Source organism: Sinocyclocheilus anshuiensis, unplaced genomic scaffold (assembly GCF_001515605.1).
Source record: "Sinocyclocheilus anshuiensis isolate Anshui unplaced genomic scaffold, SAMN03320099.WGS_v1.1 scaffold315, whole genome shotgun sequence".
NCBI classification, from domain to species: Eukaryota; Metazoa; Chordata; class Actinopteri; order Cypriniformes; family Cyprinidae; genus Sinocyclocheilus; species Sinocyclocheilus anshuiensis.
The window spans coordinates 1,298,901-1,316,994 of record NW_015548210.1 but is presented as its reverse complement, the minus strand read 5'-3'; the positions used below and the strand labels follow the sequence as shown (position 1 = coordinate 1,316,994).

The window sequence follows — 18,094 nt, the reverse complement described above, 5'->3', positions numbered from 1 at the left end:
AATGAAATAAAGCTATATAATATAAATATAAATATATATATATATATATATAAAGCTATAAAATATTGGATGAAAAACTTTAGCTTAAGGTGAAGTAACAAAATGAATAAAACTAAAACAAATACAATTTAAGCTAAATAGAAATGAATATATATTAAAATATAATATATATTAAAATTAAAATTAAATGAATAAAACTACAAATAATAACAATGACAAATGCACATACCAAAATGACTGAAAATAAAACTAAAGTGAAAAATAAAAGCTATTCAAATTCAAAATATTAAATAATACTATGTATATAAATAACACTGTTCAAAAATGTCTAAACCAATTTTCTTAACAGTACTTTTTTCTATAAATATATATATTTATATATATAGAAATAAAAAATAAAAAATAAGATAAGGATAAGCTAGTTTGGAATTAAAGTCTGGTTCGTAGATACTGATCAACTTATTCAACTTATCTACCCTAAATGAAAAAGAAAGAAATCATTCAACATGGCTGCGTGCAAAATGTTACAAAACAAATTTTTGTTGTTGGTTTTAAAATTAAAAATAAAAAAACGATTGATTTAACTATGGATTTATTTAATAATTCAACATTGTAACATTTCTGCATGATTTTTATTTACTAGATTTAATCAATAGGTAGAATGGGGCAAAAATGACCATTTTAAGGGCAAGGAGGAGGATATTTGTGTTTAATACTATCCCTTTTCATGCCACATTAATTTGATTTCCGTCATATATAATAGAAGTTACAGTAAAAGGATAGAAAAAGACCTCTTTGAAGGACTGCAGCAGGTTGCTGCCGGACACTGATAGTGTGATGTCTACATGGTGCATGATGAACAGTGGCTCTTCCTGACTCTGATATGGGAAGCAGGCGAGATTGTCTGCAGTATACAGCAGCAAGTTCACGTCTGACTTCTGCATGGGAAGAAAACAAAACGGCATTATTGAAGAAACATAGGCCACTGAAAATGCTGACAGATATAGAAAAGCATAAACTGTAGCTACAGAAGATATTACAAAAGATAGTAATCAACAGAGTGACATATAATGCAAAACATTACAAAAACACTGACCGTGTTGTCATCAAACAGGTTGAGCAGCGAGATGAGGAAAGCCCTGCGGTGTTGTCTGTTTACGCGCACCATGGTGTAGAGGTGAGAGCAAAGAGCCGTGTTTGTCTCATCCTGTCGGAAACCCCTGATTACAGTGTCCTTTGAATCCACGATGGCTTGCTGCACCTGATAGGACATCTTCATCCCCGCCACAGCCTTCATCTGTTTGGATGGCATGTATGGCCAGGGTTATTTCAGTATAACTGACATATAGTTTTTATTAATATTTGGAATTAATCTAACACTTTACAATAGGATTCATTAGTTAACTACATTAGTTAACATGAACTAAGAATGAACAATACTTCTACAGCATTTATTAATCTTAATTCATGTTAATTTCAGCATTTACTAATGCATTATTAAAATCTGTTTGTTAACTGTGTGTTTGTTAACTTGTTAATGCACTGTGAACTAACATGAAACAATGAATGTGTGTATTTTTATTCACATTAATAAAGATTAATAAATAGTGTAATAAATACATTGTTTGTTCATGTTAGCTAATACATTAACTGTTAACAAAGTACACCTTACTGTAAAGTGTTACCATTAATTTTTATATTTTATAATATTACATATATATATATATATTTTAAAGGTGATTTTCTCAATATTTTGATTTATTTGCACCCTCAGGTTCCAGATTTTCAAATAGTTGTATCTCAGCCAAATATAGATCCCTATAAATACATAAATAGATCCCTGTTCTTTAAATAAAACAGGGCACACACTAGTCTAACCTGCTAGACTTCATCATGTAATGTATGCGTGCACTCAGACATACACTCATGCACGCAGACCATGCATATCGCACACCCCTATTAGATTTTTATAATGCATTGTCTTCTTATCGATCCACCACTTAACATTTAAAGCTCTGCGTGTTTGCAGGTTAAAAACATGGGTCGATTTTTGCATTTGTCTGAACTCTTGAACAAAACAACAGTTTTATTGAAAATGCTCATTCATTCTCTGACAGCAGGTGGAGCGTATGGTAGAAATATAACTGTTTCCCCGGTAACAGCAGCTGCAGCACCTGACTTTGAACCTGCAGCGCTTGTGTTTATTCAATGAAATCATAGCCTTTTGAAGTTTAATCGTCACATTCAGCCATATGGCAATTCTGGTCTTTCCGTCCCCAAATTTAAGACTTCTTGAAATCATAATTAAGACGTTCTTGTACAATTTAAGACTATATATATATATATATATATGAATGTGACTAGTCTATTATAGTCCATTATAGTCTATAATAAATTGATGTACTTAAAACTTGTCTATGTTTATTAATGCATACAAATTTTTCCTTGGATTTGAGACTTTTAAAATCCAGAAATCATCAGGATCTCACCTTATTACTGCCTTTGAACTCCTCTTGGTCAAAGTCGAAGTGTCGGCTCAGGGCACCCACAGTGAAGAGTGAACGCAGTAGAGCGGGTTTATTAGAGACCAGTACAGTGCTGTTCGAGTCTTCCTGATGCTGCAACTTCAGCTTGTTTAGTGCTCCTTCACATGAAAGAAGAAGAACTTTAGAGTGATTAACACTCTCAGGATCATAGAAGGGCAAAAGACTCCTGCCAGGCGTTGAAATTTACTCACCATAGTATCGGTTGAAACAAGACCACACAAACTTGTAGTTATGGGTGACCTTATTGACAACCGCACCAAGACAACTCACGCAGTGCTGCACAACCTGCAGGAAACAACAACAGTTTTATTGAAAATGCTCATTCATTCTCTGACAGCAGGTGGAGCGTATGGTAGAAATATAACTGTTTCCCCGGTAACAGCAGCTGCAGCACCTGACTTTGAACCTGCAGCGCTTGTGTTTATTCAATGAAATCATAGCCTTTTGAAGTTTAATCGTCACATTCAGCCATATGGCAATTCTGGTCTTTCCGTCCCCAAATTTAAGACTTCTTGAAATCATAATTAAGACGTTCTTGTACAATTTAAGACTTTTTAAGGCCTTAAATTTGATACAACTAAATGTAAGACTTTTTAAGACCCGCGGAAACCCTGATTATGTAAACAGTTTTGGTTTAAAAAAATAAAGGGGTTCAATAAAAAAAATTAATTTCATTAGCTTATTTCGGGTAACACTTTTTTTATGATTTTAGCCTAATGCACCTAAAATTTCTTGCAGCATCATACATGACAAATGCATGTTAGTTGTTCAAATCCACTTACGTGAATGAATCCTGTGTATTTCTTATCAATCTCCACCAGCTGTTGATCAGCTTTATTCCTCATAGTGGGTTCTGAGTCAGTTCCCATTGCGATAAGATACGGAACGCACTGATGGAGGAGGAAAAAAGTCAGTTAAACTAAAAGCTCTTTCAGACTGGCTTTAGGAGTGTTTGTGCAGAGGATACGTACCTGTACGGGATGAACGAGGCCTTGGCTGAGCGTCAGGGCGATTACATTGAGGGCAAAGTGCCTTACGCTGGATTGCGTGTGGAAAAAGCTCTCCAGCACCTGCTTGAGGTAGAGCTGCATGATAGAACTGCTCATGCCAGATGAGATGTCACCCATCTCCTTCAAGTCCTCCTGCTTAGACATCTTCTTCCCTGAAAAGACCAAAGACAAAGAATGAGAATAAAAATAGCTGACTGGCTAGCTACTTACCAAGTGACAGATGCGTTGAACACAGACAAGAACATCCTGTATAAATGACACTCACACTCCCTGTCGGCTTCCTGCATGCGCGAGTCTTCCTCCTGCAGGTATGTCTGCAGATTCTTTAGCACCTGGATCTTCAGATTCAATGACGTTTTCCTGTCAGCCAGGAGGCAGTTGTAGAGGTTTTTCACATCTGAAGCAAACATTAGCCCTGGGTGCTGGATTAACAGGAAGCCTGGAGAACCAAGATCATGGTTTTGTTTACAGTGAGTGAAGTGAAAAGGTGAAAACAAGAAATGTAGTGATTATGGAGAGCAAATATTTACCTAGACCAATGATGGCCTTGGTCTGCACCTCCTCATCCTCATTTTTAGTGAAATACAGCAGCAGCTCCAGCACTTTGTCCTTTATGACCACCTGAAAGAGAAGAAGACCATTAACCAGACGGGTAAAGGAGTGAATCTTACAAAAACAATTCAAGGTTACATTTGATAAAGGAAATTAAACGCATTATAGGGCCATAAAGACATTTTCATATTGTGACATCATATTTTGACATTATGCTTACATGACATTTCATGTCAATTAAGCACATTTTCCTCAAAATTCTCATAATGTGTCCGGATGTTTCATTTTTGTTTTTTGGTACAAAAATTATTCTCATTACTGTCAATTCTCATTAGATTCTAATTGCTGTAGTACAATCATTTTTATTAGATTTTAAAATGATTTAAATCAGCATTATGAGCAGCAATAATGTATAAACAAAATGTAAATGTATCAGCTTTTTCATATTAACAGCAACAAGTTAATTACTTCAATATTTTTAAATGAAATGATTAAATTATTTAAATTAATGAATAAATTTGACTACTCAGTCCCACTGATCTATTAAAAATAGACGTCTATTTTTTAATGCATAAAATATTTATTGTCATATAAGATTAATAATACATAAATATAAAAAAATAAATAATTAATCATATAATTGTAATTATAATATATATTTCAATTAATACAATAAGTGAACAAAATGTATTCATTTTGATTGTGGGAATTTATAAAACCTGTTCTTTAATATACCAAAATAAAATTATTTATTTAACTGTTGACAAAATTTGTGAGATTAACACAATTACAAAAACATTCTGTGATCTAAAAGAAAAAAAGTAATAATAATAAAAAATAATAAGTGCTGCACAACCTGCAGGAAACAAGGCAGATGGCACCATGAAGCTGTTGACACACAAACCGCTGGACACCAGAGCTGTTGATACTCGCTCTCCAACTGACCGTCATGCCGTATTTGATGATGAGTTTCATCAGGTCTTCTTCGATGGTGGTGAGGAAGTTTTCACTCGGATGGTCCATCAAAGGAACAACGAGCTCCAGGATTTTAGCCACATTACAGATCACCATAAAATCACTCTGAGTCTGTAGTGACATAATAAGCACAAGAAGCACCTTCACTCTCTGGCCTCTAGATGGCATCACAACACCAGTTATTGCAATACATTCCCAGACAGCACTCACATTACACTTTGTGGTCAGGTACGGCTGCATAGTCATGGCATGTTTCACCATCAACTGGGGTCGGATCTTGCTAAACAGGTACAGCGTGGTGATACATGCCACTAGGCGATCGGATGTCAACCCCTTATTCTCACAGTCTGCAAAACAAAAAAATAACTCACCAGAAGTTCAATTAAGGTAAATCCTTTGCTTCAGAATTTAATACACCTCATACCAGCGAGAGACTCCTCGTATTTCAGAATATGATCTACGAGACTGTCCACCAGCTGAGCACAAGCCTTCCTGGCCGGTTTGTACGAGGCATCCTCTTCTGACTTTAGCAGCTGTGACAAGACGGATTACACCAATGGTTAGGTTACTTTTTGTTTTGTTTTTTACCTGAAAAAGTAAATGCATTATTCCAGTTCACACTTCCTCTGGGGCTAATGCTATGTTCAATTCAACTCAGAAAGTCAGAATTTGCAATTTCCTACTTTGGAAAAGAGCAACAGAATGGATTTGAATGAGTATTTTGCTCTTCTATCACCCCTTTTGGGTTTCAAACCTTTCAAGGTACTATCCCAGATCGCCGAGAACCCCTAAATGCACTACTAAGCATTGGAAAAGCAAATCCAAACTGTCCTTGCTCATACCAGCGAGAGACTCCTCGTATTTCAGAATATGATCTACGAGACTGTCCACCAGCTGAGCACAAGCCTTCCTGGCCGGTTTGTACGAGGCATCCTCTTCTGACTTTAGCAGCTGTGACAAGACGGATTACACCAATGGTTAGGTTACTTTTTGTTTTGTTTTTTACCTGAAAAAGTAAATGCATTATTCCAGTTCACACTTCCTCTGGGGCTAATGCTATGTTCAATTCAACTCAGAAAGTCAGAATTTACTTCCTATTTTGGAAAAGTGCAACAGAATGGATTTGAATGAGTATTTTGCTCTTCTATCACCCCTTTTGGGTTTCAAACCTTTCAAGGTACTATCCCAGATCACCGAGAACACCCCAAAATGCAATACTAAGCATTGGAAAAGCAAATCCAAACTGTCCTTGAACCATAGATGGGCAACTTACATTCTGAAGGAGCTGTTCGAACCAGTCGTAACCGGAATCCTTGCATGCAGCGACCTGAGAGACAATGATTCACGTCAGAGGGACATAATGTGACCTTAAACGTGTATTAAAGTACATGTCCTGAGGGTCAGATGTTAGCCCACTCTGCAGATCCTTACCACGTCTGTGATGTTGAGAATCTTGCGAGTCATGGCCTCTTTATCATGATTAGGTGTTGGGGTGAACCAGAGCTTCTGAAATGTCTCATTTACCAATTTCTGAATAAGAAATAGCAAAATTAAACTGGTTATAACATAACTGCACAATAAAATAAAATGTAAAAACATTTTTTAGGCCCCTAAATAAGATTTTTTAAATATTTTACTACTAGTTTATAAAGTAAATCAACTTAAACAATTTTTATTATTTTATTTAGTAATTTCCAAATAAAACATGTACAAAACAAAACATGTACGTAAATGTGACGTACATGGATTACAGATTTGAAAAGAGAAAAACGCAACTAACCTTGATGCCTTCTTCGTCACTGACCCTCCTGATCATCTTTACACACATCTCTGTGATCTTGTTGAAGGTGGGCTGCTCCAGACAGATGTCCCGTAGAATTTTAATAACTCTCTTCCTCACACTGATGCCTGTGTCCTGCAGAAAACATTTGCCAGCTCAAATCAGCCTACATGATGCATTCAAAGCAATCAGTTTTCACTGCTAACTGGAAATAAAAGCATGTGTTAAATTTACAATAATAGTTACAACTGTACAGATGGCCAATTATTAGCACTACATAAACCCAAATGGAGTGATCAACTTAAAGCAGAGGGGTCTTGTATCAAACTGAAGTGGCTTATTTCATGGGTTTTACCAAATAAATAAATAATTTAATTAACGGGTGGGCATGAAATATTGATTTGCATATGGTTGTTCTTAAAAAGGGGAGAAACACAAAACACTTGGAAAATTAAAAAATTGATTGACGGCATACATGGTAACAATTTGTTGTAACAATTGTTTTTGTTTTATTGTAAAATTAATCTTGGTGATTTTTCTTTTTTTTGCTGTATAACAGGAAAAATAAATAAAAAAGAAATATTGATTCATTCAATTATTTTATTACATGAGAACAAAGAAACTGCTGACTGCTACTAAAGACATCAAACAAGCTATTAAGAAAATCTGGTAAGGACAAGGGACAAATACATTTTTTGCAGTCATAATGCAAAAAATATATCTACAATACAGGCAAGTATATATAGAAAGAAAAGCACAAACCAGGATGCGCTCGATCAGCATGTCATAATACTGTTCAGTTAGCTGTGGTCGACTCAGTACGAAGCGCCCCAGCAGCTCTACCGCAGCTTCTCTCACACTGGTGGAATTGTCCATCAGTCGGCCATGAACTCCCCGCTGCATGTCCGACTAAACCAGAAAAAGCAAATGAGAATTTAAAATATGCAAATGAAGACATTAAAAAGCGTAGGTTTTTTGGGAACTGCACTCACCCGTGCCAGAATGCTCGGATCCACTGCAACCACTTCAGAAAGACATTTCATCGCTTTAGTTCTCACCGCGATGGCACTTTCACCGAGGACTCTCAAAATCTACAGATACAAATGGGGAGATGTATTATTGATATGCAAATACAAAGAAATATGCTGAGAGACAAAATGACCTCTAACCTGTGTGAGATAAATATCAAAGCTCTGTGCAAACGGCCTCATGGAGGCTAGATATCGCACAATAAGACACGAGTCCTCATAGTCGACAGTATCCGAGTTTACTCTGTGAGAAAACACGTAGCAGGTGTCAAAATGTTTCTAAACATATCGCATTTTTATTTTTTGGGTGAACTATCCCTTTAACAAAGTGAAAAATTTCTGCTGTTTGTACCTCAGAGAGCTGAATTTCGATGCCGTGGTCTTGATAACAGACCGGAGGAACTTCTTGCGCACTTCGGCTTTCTGCAAGATCTCACTAGTGGTCTCGACGTCCCTTGCATGGTGCGCCCCATCGGACGAGTCGTCGTCCCTCTGACTCTGCGATTTCATGGCTTTCTCTGTCTCAGTACTGGTGTCCCTGAACCACTGAGCGATGTAGAACTTCCGCGCAAACTTTTGGAAATTAAGATATCAGAACAACTTTAAAACCTCCAGAGATTCTTGGGGCTTTTTTTTCTTGTTACAATAATATGTCTGAATTTTCTCACCAATAGTGACGGGTCAGTCTCTACATTCTCGTCCAGGTAACCCAGCAGAGCCTTCTGCAGCTGCTGAATCTCATCGCCACCTGAGCTCTGTAAAACACAAACTGGCATGAGTTTCTTTCAGGCCACGAGGGATTCATACTTGTGATGGGGCGGACTCTGCCGTTTACCTCTCCGAGGATGCGGTTGATTGAACGCTGGTCCATTTTGCTGGTGACAGCATCTTTGCGAAGACGTGCAGCCACTGTGCCCAAATAATCCAAAGAGGCCACTCTCAAAGCCATCTCTGTCTGCTTATTACTGAATTGATGAACCTACCACGAGAAACCAGAGCATTGTGTGAGTTTGCAAGTAATGTAACAGTGCACATTCTACCTGTGAAATATCAATCTGAAACTCACCAGCAGCCTTCCCAGAAGGCTCAGCAGCAGCTCTGCAGCTGGCCAATCAGGTTTATTCACTGTGGACAGCAGATCCTGAACAAAGTTCTCAAACAGTGGCCTGTAGTCATCCTCACCTTGCTTACTACCACACCTGAAATTTAAACAAAAATTAAATAAATAAACATAACAGTGCAGTGAAGATTTTTCTTGAAAGAAATAAAATGTAGCAGATATCTAGCAGCAAAAATACAGAGCATCTGCTGCTCAACCCTTTCCAGTAATATTATTCAGTATTGCCCCGTCAAACAAATGCCCCTCCCTCAGAATGATTTACAAGTAAATTAAATAAAAAACGTAATAAACAAATAAATTCAAACATTTAGAGGCATAGTACAAATAATAGGTAACAATTAAAACTACAACAATAATTTAGCGATGCAGGTGTTGTTTGTCCTGAGATGGCATGGTTAAGCCCTTTTGAAAAGCATCAGATGAGAGTAAAACAGGTGTTTCCTGAGACAGTGCACATGCTTAGCTTAAATACAGTATGTAGACAAAAAGACATGCATTACTGATCCCAGAAGAACATAAAATATAAATGACTTTAAAGTTCATTTTCCCCCAATATAAATGGGTTGAAGTGTGAGGGTTGGAATGATGTCAGGGGCTTTTCTTACTTTTTGAGGAAAACGGAGAGGAAGTTTTGTGCTGTCCTCATTGCAGTCTCATACGAGTTTGTGATTAATACATCCTTATCAACCTGCAAAAAATGTAATAACTATAAAATAAAAATATCAAATGTTCTTGGAAAGCACTTTTTTACAGAAGAGACTCGCAATCACATATCGCAGTCATTTCAGAATATAGCTATTAGCTAAACAAGAAGTAAAATAGGCCAAAAATGGCCTTAAACAGGGTCTTCTTGCTATTGTACCTTTGAGACCTCGGTCAATATAAAATGATAACATGGAATTTGTAAAATACCTCAAAAGTTTAGGGTCAGTAAGATTTTTTTATTATTATTTAAAGAAATTAATAATTGTATTCAGCATGAAATTGATCAAAAGTGACAATAACAGCTTCTTAAATTATGTTCTTTTGAATTTTCTATTTAATCAAAGGATCCTGAAAATATAAGTATCACGTTTTCCACAAAAATATCAAGCATCACAACAGTTTTCAACATTGATAATAATAAGAAATGTTTCTTGAGCAGCAAATCAGTATATTAGAATGATTTCTGAAGGATCATGTGATACTGAAGACTGAAGTAATGATGCTTAAAATTCAGCTTTTGCATCACAAGAAAGAGATTTTATCACAATTTTAAACAAATATTTCACAATATTCTTGTTTTTCTATATTTTTGATCAATTAAATGCAGCCTTGATGAACATAAGACACTTAAAAACATTTTTTTTAAAATCTTACAGACCCCAAACATTTAAACAGTAGTGTAGGTTGTATGTTTTTTTTCAGGGTATGTCTACTTAGTTGATCACAAGAGCAAGGAAAATCCTTTGTTCCAACACATCTATAAATATAACTTAACTCTTACCTTTCTGTCATTATCATAATCAAAATCCTTATCAGAAGGTAGATGGACCACACACTGAATGAGCTGCAGAACCAGCGCCGTCACCATCTGAATGTACATGGGCTCCCCATCCACGTCACTGCTGTTCAGTCTGCACACAGATTATAGTCAATACACATGCTCAAATTGTGCCCTGGACAGCTGGTAGACCAGACTGCAGCATTTACCTGAAATTTCTCAAGTTTCTCTTGCTGGTTGGCAGTCTTGCAAGAGAGGTGAAGATCTCCTCCAGGATCAGCTGCCTGTGCTTCTCGTATCTAGAAAACACCTGGAAATTGCATGACACAACAATGTTAGATGCAGTCAGCACTAGGGCTGAACGATTAATTGCATTTGCGATAATATCGCGATATGAGAAAACGCGATTTTTCAATCGCAGAGTCTGCGATTACACTCGGTCACGTGACACGCGAGAGTAAAGAGGTGTGTTCCACTTGAAGATCGATCGGTGTATGACATCAACCTGTGTGTGTCCTATGCCTTAGCGGACAGCATGAAACCCACAAAAAATAAATAAATAACATAATAATAATAATAACAGTTATTCTCTCTATGCTATTTTTCAATGTTTCAAGTGATGCAGGTGTTTTTTTTCCCTATAGGTTTTTTTTTTAATTAAAAAAGCATTTATTTTTCATAATGTTTAATGAAATTATTTGGCAGTCTGAGGTGGGATGGGGATTCGGGAACTTAGAATGGGAGATGGATTGGTTTGTGAAAGCGAAGAGAAAAGCATTAGATGAAGTCGCACAGACCCAGGCAGGTGCTGGTCATTTAAAAGCTAAATGCATAAAACATGACGAGGCATATCTTGCTCTCGGCTTCACTCACCGTGTCTATACCAGACGCTACAGTTGTCGCGTCGCACCGCAACAGCTCTACACTGGACGCGACAAAGCAACCGTTGCAAATCATTTGAACTTTGTGTCAGTACTTCATAAATAGAACGAGGCATCAGTTTAATGTCGCGCTGCATCCAGTGTACACAGCGTCACTGATTATAATGGTATTTTGCCGCTCGCGTCCGGTGTAGACACGGTGTTTAATGTCATTGGTGAGGAGGAAAGCCTGTGTATGTCCTATGCCTTAGCGGACAGCATGTTTTTTTATAGGTTTAAAGGGGGGTGCGACCACAAAAATTTGAGAACCACTGGTCTGAAGTTAACACAGTGTTTAGTGCAGTCCACATGTTTTACATATGTTTATTACAGTGACTTTGAATTACCTAAAGTAGTGTGGTAAAGCAACAGATTTGTTTTTATATTTCTGCAATCTACTTTAGTTTGTGTGATTTGTTACTGACTTTCATATTAATGTTTACACCAGGCTATTTAAACATAATTATTACATGCTTACAAGGTTGGAAGTTCAACAAATCAGTCAATATACTGTGATTGTAGTTGTTAAAAATGTAATTCATATCAATCACCTAATTTCATCGTAACATATAGGCCTGGCCTACAGAAAAGAGCATTTATGTTTAATCTATCTATGATAGTGTGTTGGTCATACTATACAATGATTTATAGCTTGTCTTTGTTGAATAATACAGAACATAAAGAGCTTTAAAAAATAATTGCATATTAAATCGCAATCGCAATATTGGTAAAAAAAATCGCAATTAGATTATTTTCCAAAATCGTTCAGCCCTAGTTAGCACAGCAAATCATAGCGTAAAGAAAGCTGAACTGCACTGATACTTACAGCCGTCACTAGTTTAATGGCACAAAGCTGCAGCTCACTCACATTCTCAACAAAGAATGGAGTGATACCTAGAGACGAGACCTGTAGAGAGAGAGAGAGAGAGAGAGAGAGAGAGAGAGAGAGAGAGAGAGAGAGAGAGAGAGAGAGAGAGAGAGAGAGAGAGAGAGAGAGAGAGAGAGAGAGAGAGAGAGAGAGAGAGAGAGAGAGAGAGAGAGAGAGAGAGAGAGAGAGACACAAGTGCGGATTTATTAATTTTGTCAATGGAAATAAAACATGAAATGAAAACCGACTACATTTACATTCTAAATTCATGTTTCTGGTTTTATTCTGCTTGATTCATTGGTGCACAAAATGTTTGCCTTCATAATATTTTGCTCCACCTCTAAAACAACTTTCCTTTTCATATCTGCGAGGGCTGACTGCAGCAAAGAACAAGAGAATTTTATTCAGATGCAGCAGCAACCAGGTGTCAGACTCTCACCTGAAGGATGGTCGTGTCAGTCAACAGCTGAATCTCCAAGAGTTCAGATAGGTTACTGATAATGTCACAAACTTTGTTGTAGAGCATGACAGTAACTCTCTGCTTGTGCGTTGAGCACTTTGCTCGCTTGGCTTTTGAGCTTAGCGTTCCACCTGAAACAGAGCAAGAACAGACATCAAACAAATCTGTAAAAATCAGTTTTTGCACATTCAGTATGACTATACAACAACAACAACAATAATGTTACTATTATTAATAATATCTGTATTATTCAAATTACAAAAATTAAATAAAACATTTATATGACTTGCAGTAATGCTATTGTAGTGTAAAATAAACAAGTATTTATTAATAATAATTTTATAAATAATTTTAGAAAAAATTATTTTATAGTACATTAAAATTTAAATACATGTATTTTAAATGTATTTGAAAATGCAGAAAAAGACATTTGTATAACTATCGAAAAATCACATCCTTGAATGACATATACTACACATCCACCTTGTCCTAAATACTCTAGTAAAAAAAAGTAATACATTTAAAATACATTTCTTTCATTCTAAGTATAGTTCAAACCTATTAACATATTTACTGACATATCGCTCGAGACTTTCTGATTTAAAAAATTATAATTATATAAAGGATTGTGTGATCTTTAAATAATATTGGTCTTAAAATGCAAGACATTCAAAGTGTAGCTGAAGTATACTTGCACTAGTTCCACTTTAGCACAATCAAATATACTTCAGTATATCTTTAGTTGGACTTCAGCACTACTTCCGCGCAATTAAAGTACATTAAGCACAAAATTAGTTGTTCCAATTTAACAGACTTCAAGCATACCAGTTTAGTATACTAAAAGTACAATTGCATGGTATTTTTATTAAGTACATAAATATGCAAATGTATCTGTAGTATACCTAGCATGAAATAAATGTATTTCAAATACATTTTAGTATATTTATTTTTCACTAGGATAATAAAGTTTCCAGCATCAAGCATTTTTTCCATCCAGAATGTAAGCAATATGATAACATTACAGTCACTCAGAATATATTTGATAATAAGGGACCAATGAGATCTCATGGTCGGGATAAAAATATAAACCAAGCAACAGACATCTTGTCGTATAACACTTTGTGGCCCTACCTGGTAAGGATAAAAACTCAAGTTAGCATGGAAGTGAAAGGATCTTATAGGTTAGGACACTGTTTTAATGTCCAAAACTGACCGCCACGAGGGTCCACCCTGTAGACGGGGTCGTACTGCGGGTACAACGTGTTCTGTAGATGGAACTTGGTGTACTGCACGACCCTCTCGATAACATCCTCAATGTAAACGGCCTTCGGCATTCGTGCTGAGGTCATGATGTTAAGAGCCGTCAGACAAGCATCAGCAGATTTGGTGACACGTTCCATGATGAGCTCACGCCACAAACGCTCCTCGTCGTCCCTGTCGTTGTCCTGAAATCACAAGGACAGGGAACCTGTCAGCGAGAGTCAACGGCAGAGCCATTCTGCCAATAGAAACTACAATGATTCTTACATGATTCATGAGGGTGGAGAGCTTCGCACCATCCTGAATATTTTTTTCCAAAATACTCTGGACCTTCACCATCTTATCAGTAGGAATCTGAGGATAAAAGCAGTTAGCATTAAAAGATCAGGTATTGATGTGTCCTCTCTTGAGCCTGGTCCCAATCTCTCCTGTTGTCAGAGGTGTACCCACCTTATGCATGATGCCCATAGCCTTTATTTTGGCTGATTCACTGCTCAACTCCGACAACTGGTGTTTTCCGAGGAGCAGCTCCTGAGGAATCTCGTCATCATCTGCATTCATTAAATCAATTACTGTCAAACTTGCAGAAGCATTCCAGTACAGCAGAATCTGAAATAATTTGAACACGTCAAATGTAATAATTTCTGCACATTTGCACATTTACCTAACAATGTCAAGTCCACGTCTTCAAGGTTTTCAAGAATGTTGTCAACACTGGTGGAAAATCTCTTGAACGTGGAGGAGTCCATCATTTCTGTGGAGCACAAGTTGGATTACTAAAGATTAGGGGTGGGAATCACCAGAGGCCTCACGATACGATATTATCACGATGCTTGTGTCACGATAGAATATTATTGCGATTTTAAATTTATTGCGATATTTTCTGCGATATATTGCAATTTATTACCTTTTTCCAACTTTAAATTATGTCCCCAAAGGAAAACTTTGACAACATCTGTTTTAACTAAAAATAAACATTTCTCAGTTTGTTTATCTCACTTCATTTTAATTGTTGCAGTGCAAAATGGGATTGTCAAGCAGACAAACTGACCAACACTTTCATGAAAACCTGTCATAAATGTTGTATGCACCTGGCAAACTCAACTATTTGTATTACAGTCTAATCTAGTCCACCTTAATTAAATGTAAACAGGTATGCACTGCTGTGCTACTACAGGTATTTTGAACAGTGCAACTTGAAATTGTACTAAAAAGTAGCATAGCAGAGCATAGCGTCACTGAAGGTAGCATTATTTTAGCAGCGTTGCCCAGTACAGCTGAACTAGCCTACACCATGTTACAGCACAGTAGCGCTACTGCAAACCGGAACAAGTAGGCCTATACTGCATAGAAATTCTTGTCAGCGCGTTATATGAGCGGACTTTGCTTTTCCGGTGAGTATGAGCCGTACACGGGCGGAACGCACATTCATAGATCGGAATATTGAGCGGAGCGTCAAACCGCGCAGTGACGAGGAGAGTGAAACATGCGCGCTGAACACTGCGCGACGCGGCGCGCCATATATATTATTATTATTATTATTATTATTATATCTAGCCTATATTTTCGGTGCATCTCTACTTACATCCCCTCCTTGTTTACAAATCCGAAGTAAGTCCATACATCCGATTTAAACGCGGACGGGGCTTTCCCTGATAACTTCCTGATAACTTTACGCCATGCCGCCCTCTTTATTTTACTAACTTACTGCATGCTGAAGGTGACCCAGCTGACCTCACCATAAAAAAAACTCAACACCACCATCTAGTGGATTGTAAAGAATTTTTTTTTATTATTCTACCAAATAGTATAATAAAAGATCGACACTTGGCGTCCGTGTATCGATACAGTATTGCCGCGGAAAATATCGCGATACTGTGCTGTATCGATTTTTTCCCCCACCCCTACTAAAGATCCCAGCATTTCAGATTGCTCAACGCTGATTACAAACTTAAAACATACCATCTAAAGTCAGTTTGGGCTCGTAGGCTTTCCTCTTTTTCTGCTTTTCCTTCTTCTTCAACTTTCTGGCGACTGTTGTTGAAGGATGTCAAAGGTCACAATTATTCGATTTCCACACTTCAAACCATTTGAGCAACAAAACTGCCAACATAACAAATGATAACGTGTATAACTGGTCACTTACGATCACTCAGGCTGGGAGGGGGTGAATCTTCATCCGAGTCCACGGGACTGCATTCTCTGTATCGACTGCCTGAACTTCTCTGGCTGTCGTAGTGACCTCGACTTCGTCGATGATCTCCAGAACCCCTCCGGTCCTTTTCTTCATATTCCCATGTTTTGTCTCGGTTCTTTTTCGAACGCTTTGGGGGCACTAAAAGCCAGGAAGATGAAAAATTTGAATGGAAAAGCAACTTAAATCTATCTCAATTGCAAGTAATTAAGCAGATAAGATGTGAAAATGAAAATTCTGTCATAATTACTCACCTCATGTCGTTCCAAACCTGTAAGACCTACGTTCATCTTCGGAACACAAATTTAGATGTTTTTGATTAATTCCGAGAGCTCTCTGACCCTCCCACAGACAGCAAGGATCCTAACACGATCAAGGCTCAGGAAAGATAGCAAGGACATTGTTAAAATAATACATGTGACATCAGTGGTTCAACCGTAATTTTACGAAGTTACGAGAATACTTTGTGCGCAAAGAAAACAAAAATAACGACTTTATTCAACAATTTGTCTCCTCCTCGTCACCCTATAGTGCCATTTTGGAGAGTATCACATACGTAAACAACATATCCACGTGCATACGTTGCATACGTTGTTTACGTATGTGAATTGTTGAATAAAGTCGTTATTTTTGTTCTCGTATTCTCGTAGCTTCATAAATTATGGTTGAACCACTGATGTCACATGGATTATTTTAACAATGTCCTTGCTACATTTCTAAGCCCTGATCGTGTTAGGATCCTTGCTGTCTATGGGAGGGTCAGAGAGCTCCCGGAATCCATCAAAAATATTTTAATTTGTGCCCCGAAGATGAACAAAGGTCTTACAGGTTTGGAACGACATGAGGGTGAGTAATTAATGACAGAATTTTCATTTTTGAGTGAACTGTCCCTTTAAAGCCATTAGAAATGGAAAGGCTAAAAGTGAAACACAATACGGTTTGCAGTTAATGTGAATGCAAAATGGATGTGAACTAACTGCATTCTGTAGAAATTAAGGCTGGTAAGCGATTACAATTTTTAATCTAATTAATTACATGATGTGGCGATTAATTAATCTAAATAATCACAAATTAATCGCACATCAAATTTGTCTGAGAAATTACTCCCAAAAGATAATTTAAAGTCATTGTTGTGTAAAGCATCAAACAGACATTACAAAAAGTAGCTTCAGCAAGAAATATTTTGTTTGATCAAATTTATTACATATACTCTTTTGGACCGGGAGGGTGAGTAAATGATGACACAATTGTCATTTTTGGGTGGGTTAACAATAAGTTTAATAATTTATTTTATTATTATTACTATGGAAATATTAAATTATTTCTTTAATGAAATGATACTCTAAATAATAAACTAAAACTGCCAGTAGGTGGTGGTAAATGTCTTAAAGATTAAGTCATCGAGTCATTTATTCGTTCATTTGATTCGTTCAAATGGCTGATTCTTTCAGGAGTGAAGTAAATAGGCTTGTTTGAGATGAGCAAAATCTGCGCAGAACCGATCACCGGTGATCACAGCGAGATGCATGCCGGTTAGAAAAGTGTCTGAGTTACGTCCGACTTGCTCTGATGTCATGCTGACGTGTGCCAAAAAACTCTCGCCACGGCGAGGCGGCTGTGTCAGATTGTGCAGTCGAGCGCAGTTGCTTTCCACCGACTGCGCTGATCAAAAGCATGATGGGAAACGACTGACTGACAACACAGCTTAATGCTCATTGGTTCAGACAACTGTGATGCTGCGTTCTCTACTAAAATGTTTTATTTTTTTATCTGGTTCCATGTGATTATGTATTTAAATTATGCATGAATATTCCCAAACACTATGACAGTGCGATCTCTGTGTGAGATATGTGATTGTTGTCATATTTCTATAAAAATCTAAAATACATGTTTGTATT

The 18,094-nt window shown here is 37.0% G+C and overlaps 1 protein-coding gene across 1 annotated transcript in view; it reads right to left on the bottom strand.

Moving 5' to 3' along the window:
* The window catches only part of nipblb (NIPBL cohesin loading factor b), a 37,765-nt gene that overhangs the window by 4,106 nt on the left and 15,565 nt on the right, over positions 1 to 18,094 (bottom strand). The window contains exons 12-43 of the mRNA XM_016440489.1: positions 16,149 to 16,337; positions 15,965 to 16,036; positions 14,667 to 14,756; positions 14,453 to 14,553; positions 14,270 to 14,356; positions 13,956 to 14,187; positions 12,722 to 12,873; positions 12,241 to 12,321; positions 10,704 to 10,804; positions 10,498 to 10,627; positions 9,617 to 9,699; positions 8,958 to 9,090; positions 8,727 to 8,870; positions 8,560 to 8,646; positions 8,244 to 8,464; positions 8,033 to 8,135; positions 7,856 to 7,954; positions 7,626 to 7,772; positions 6,864 to 6,998; positions 6,515 to 6,613; positions 6,357 to 6,410; positions 5,926 to 6,034; positions 5,294 to 5,430; positions 5,054 to 5,194; positions 4,957 to 4,964; positions 4,645 to 4,648; positions 4,087 to 4,177; positions 3,822 to 3,995; positions 3,518 to 3,708; positions 3,329 to 3,436; positions 1,097 to 1,297; positions 792 to 938 (exon numbers count right to left, since the gene is read on the bottom strand). Coding sequence (XP_016295975.1) covers positions 792 to 938; positions 1,097 to 1,297; positions 3,329 to 3,436; positions 3,518 to 3,708; positions 3,822 to 3,995; positions 4,087 to 4,177; positions 4,645 to 4,648; positions 4,957 to 4,964; positions 5,054 to 5,194; positions 5,294 to 5,430; positions 5,926 to 6,034; positions 6,357 to 6,410; positions 6,515 to 6,613; positions 6,864 to 6,998; positions 7,626 to 7,772; positions 7,856 to 7,954; positions 8,033 to 8,135; positions 8,244 to 8,464; positions 8,560 to 8,646; positions 8,727 to 8,870; positions 8,958 to 9,090; positions 9,617 to 9,699; positions 10,498 to 10,627; positions 10,704 to 10,804; positions 12,241 to 12,321; positions 12,722 to 12,873; positions 13,956 to 14,187; positions 14,270 to 14,356; positions 14,453 to 14,553; positions 14,667 to 14,756; positions 15,965 to 16,036; positions 16,149 to 16,337 — 3,851 coding nt within the window. The remainder of the gene's footprint in view (positions 1 to 791; positions 939 to 1,096; positions 1,298 to 3,328; positions 3,437 to 3,517; positions 3,709 to 3,821; positions 3,996 to 4,086; positions 4,178 to 4,644; positions 4,649 to 4,956; positions 4,965 to 5,053; positions 5,195 to 5,293; positions 5,431 to 5,925; positions 6,035 to 6,356; positions 6,411 to 6,514; positions 6,614 to 6,863; positions 6,999 to 7,625; positions 7,773 to 7,855; positions 7,955 to 8,032; positions 8,136 to 8,243; positions 8,465 to 8,559; positions 8,647 to 8,726; positions 8,871 to 8,957; positions 9,091 to 9,616; positions 9,700 to 10,497; positions 10,628 to 10,703; positions 10,805 to 12,240; positions 12,322 to 12,721; positions 12,874 to 13,955; positions 14,188 to 14,269; positions 14,357 to 14,452; positions 14,554 to 14,666; positions 14,757 to 15,964; positions 16,037 to 16,148; positions 16,338 to 18,094) is intronic.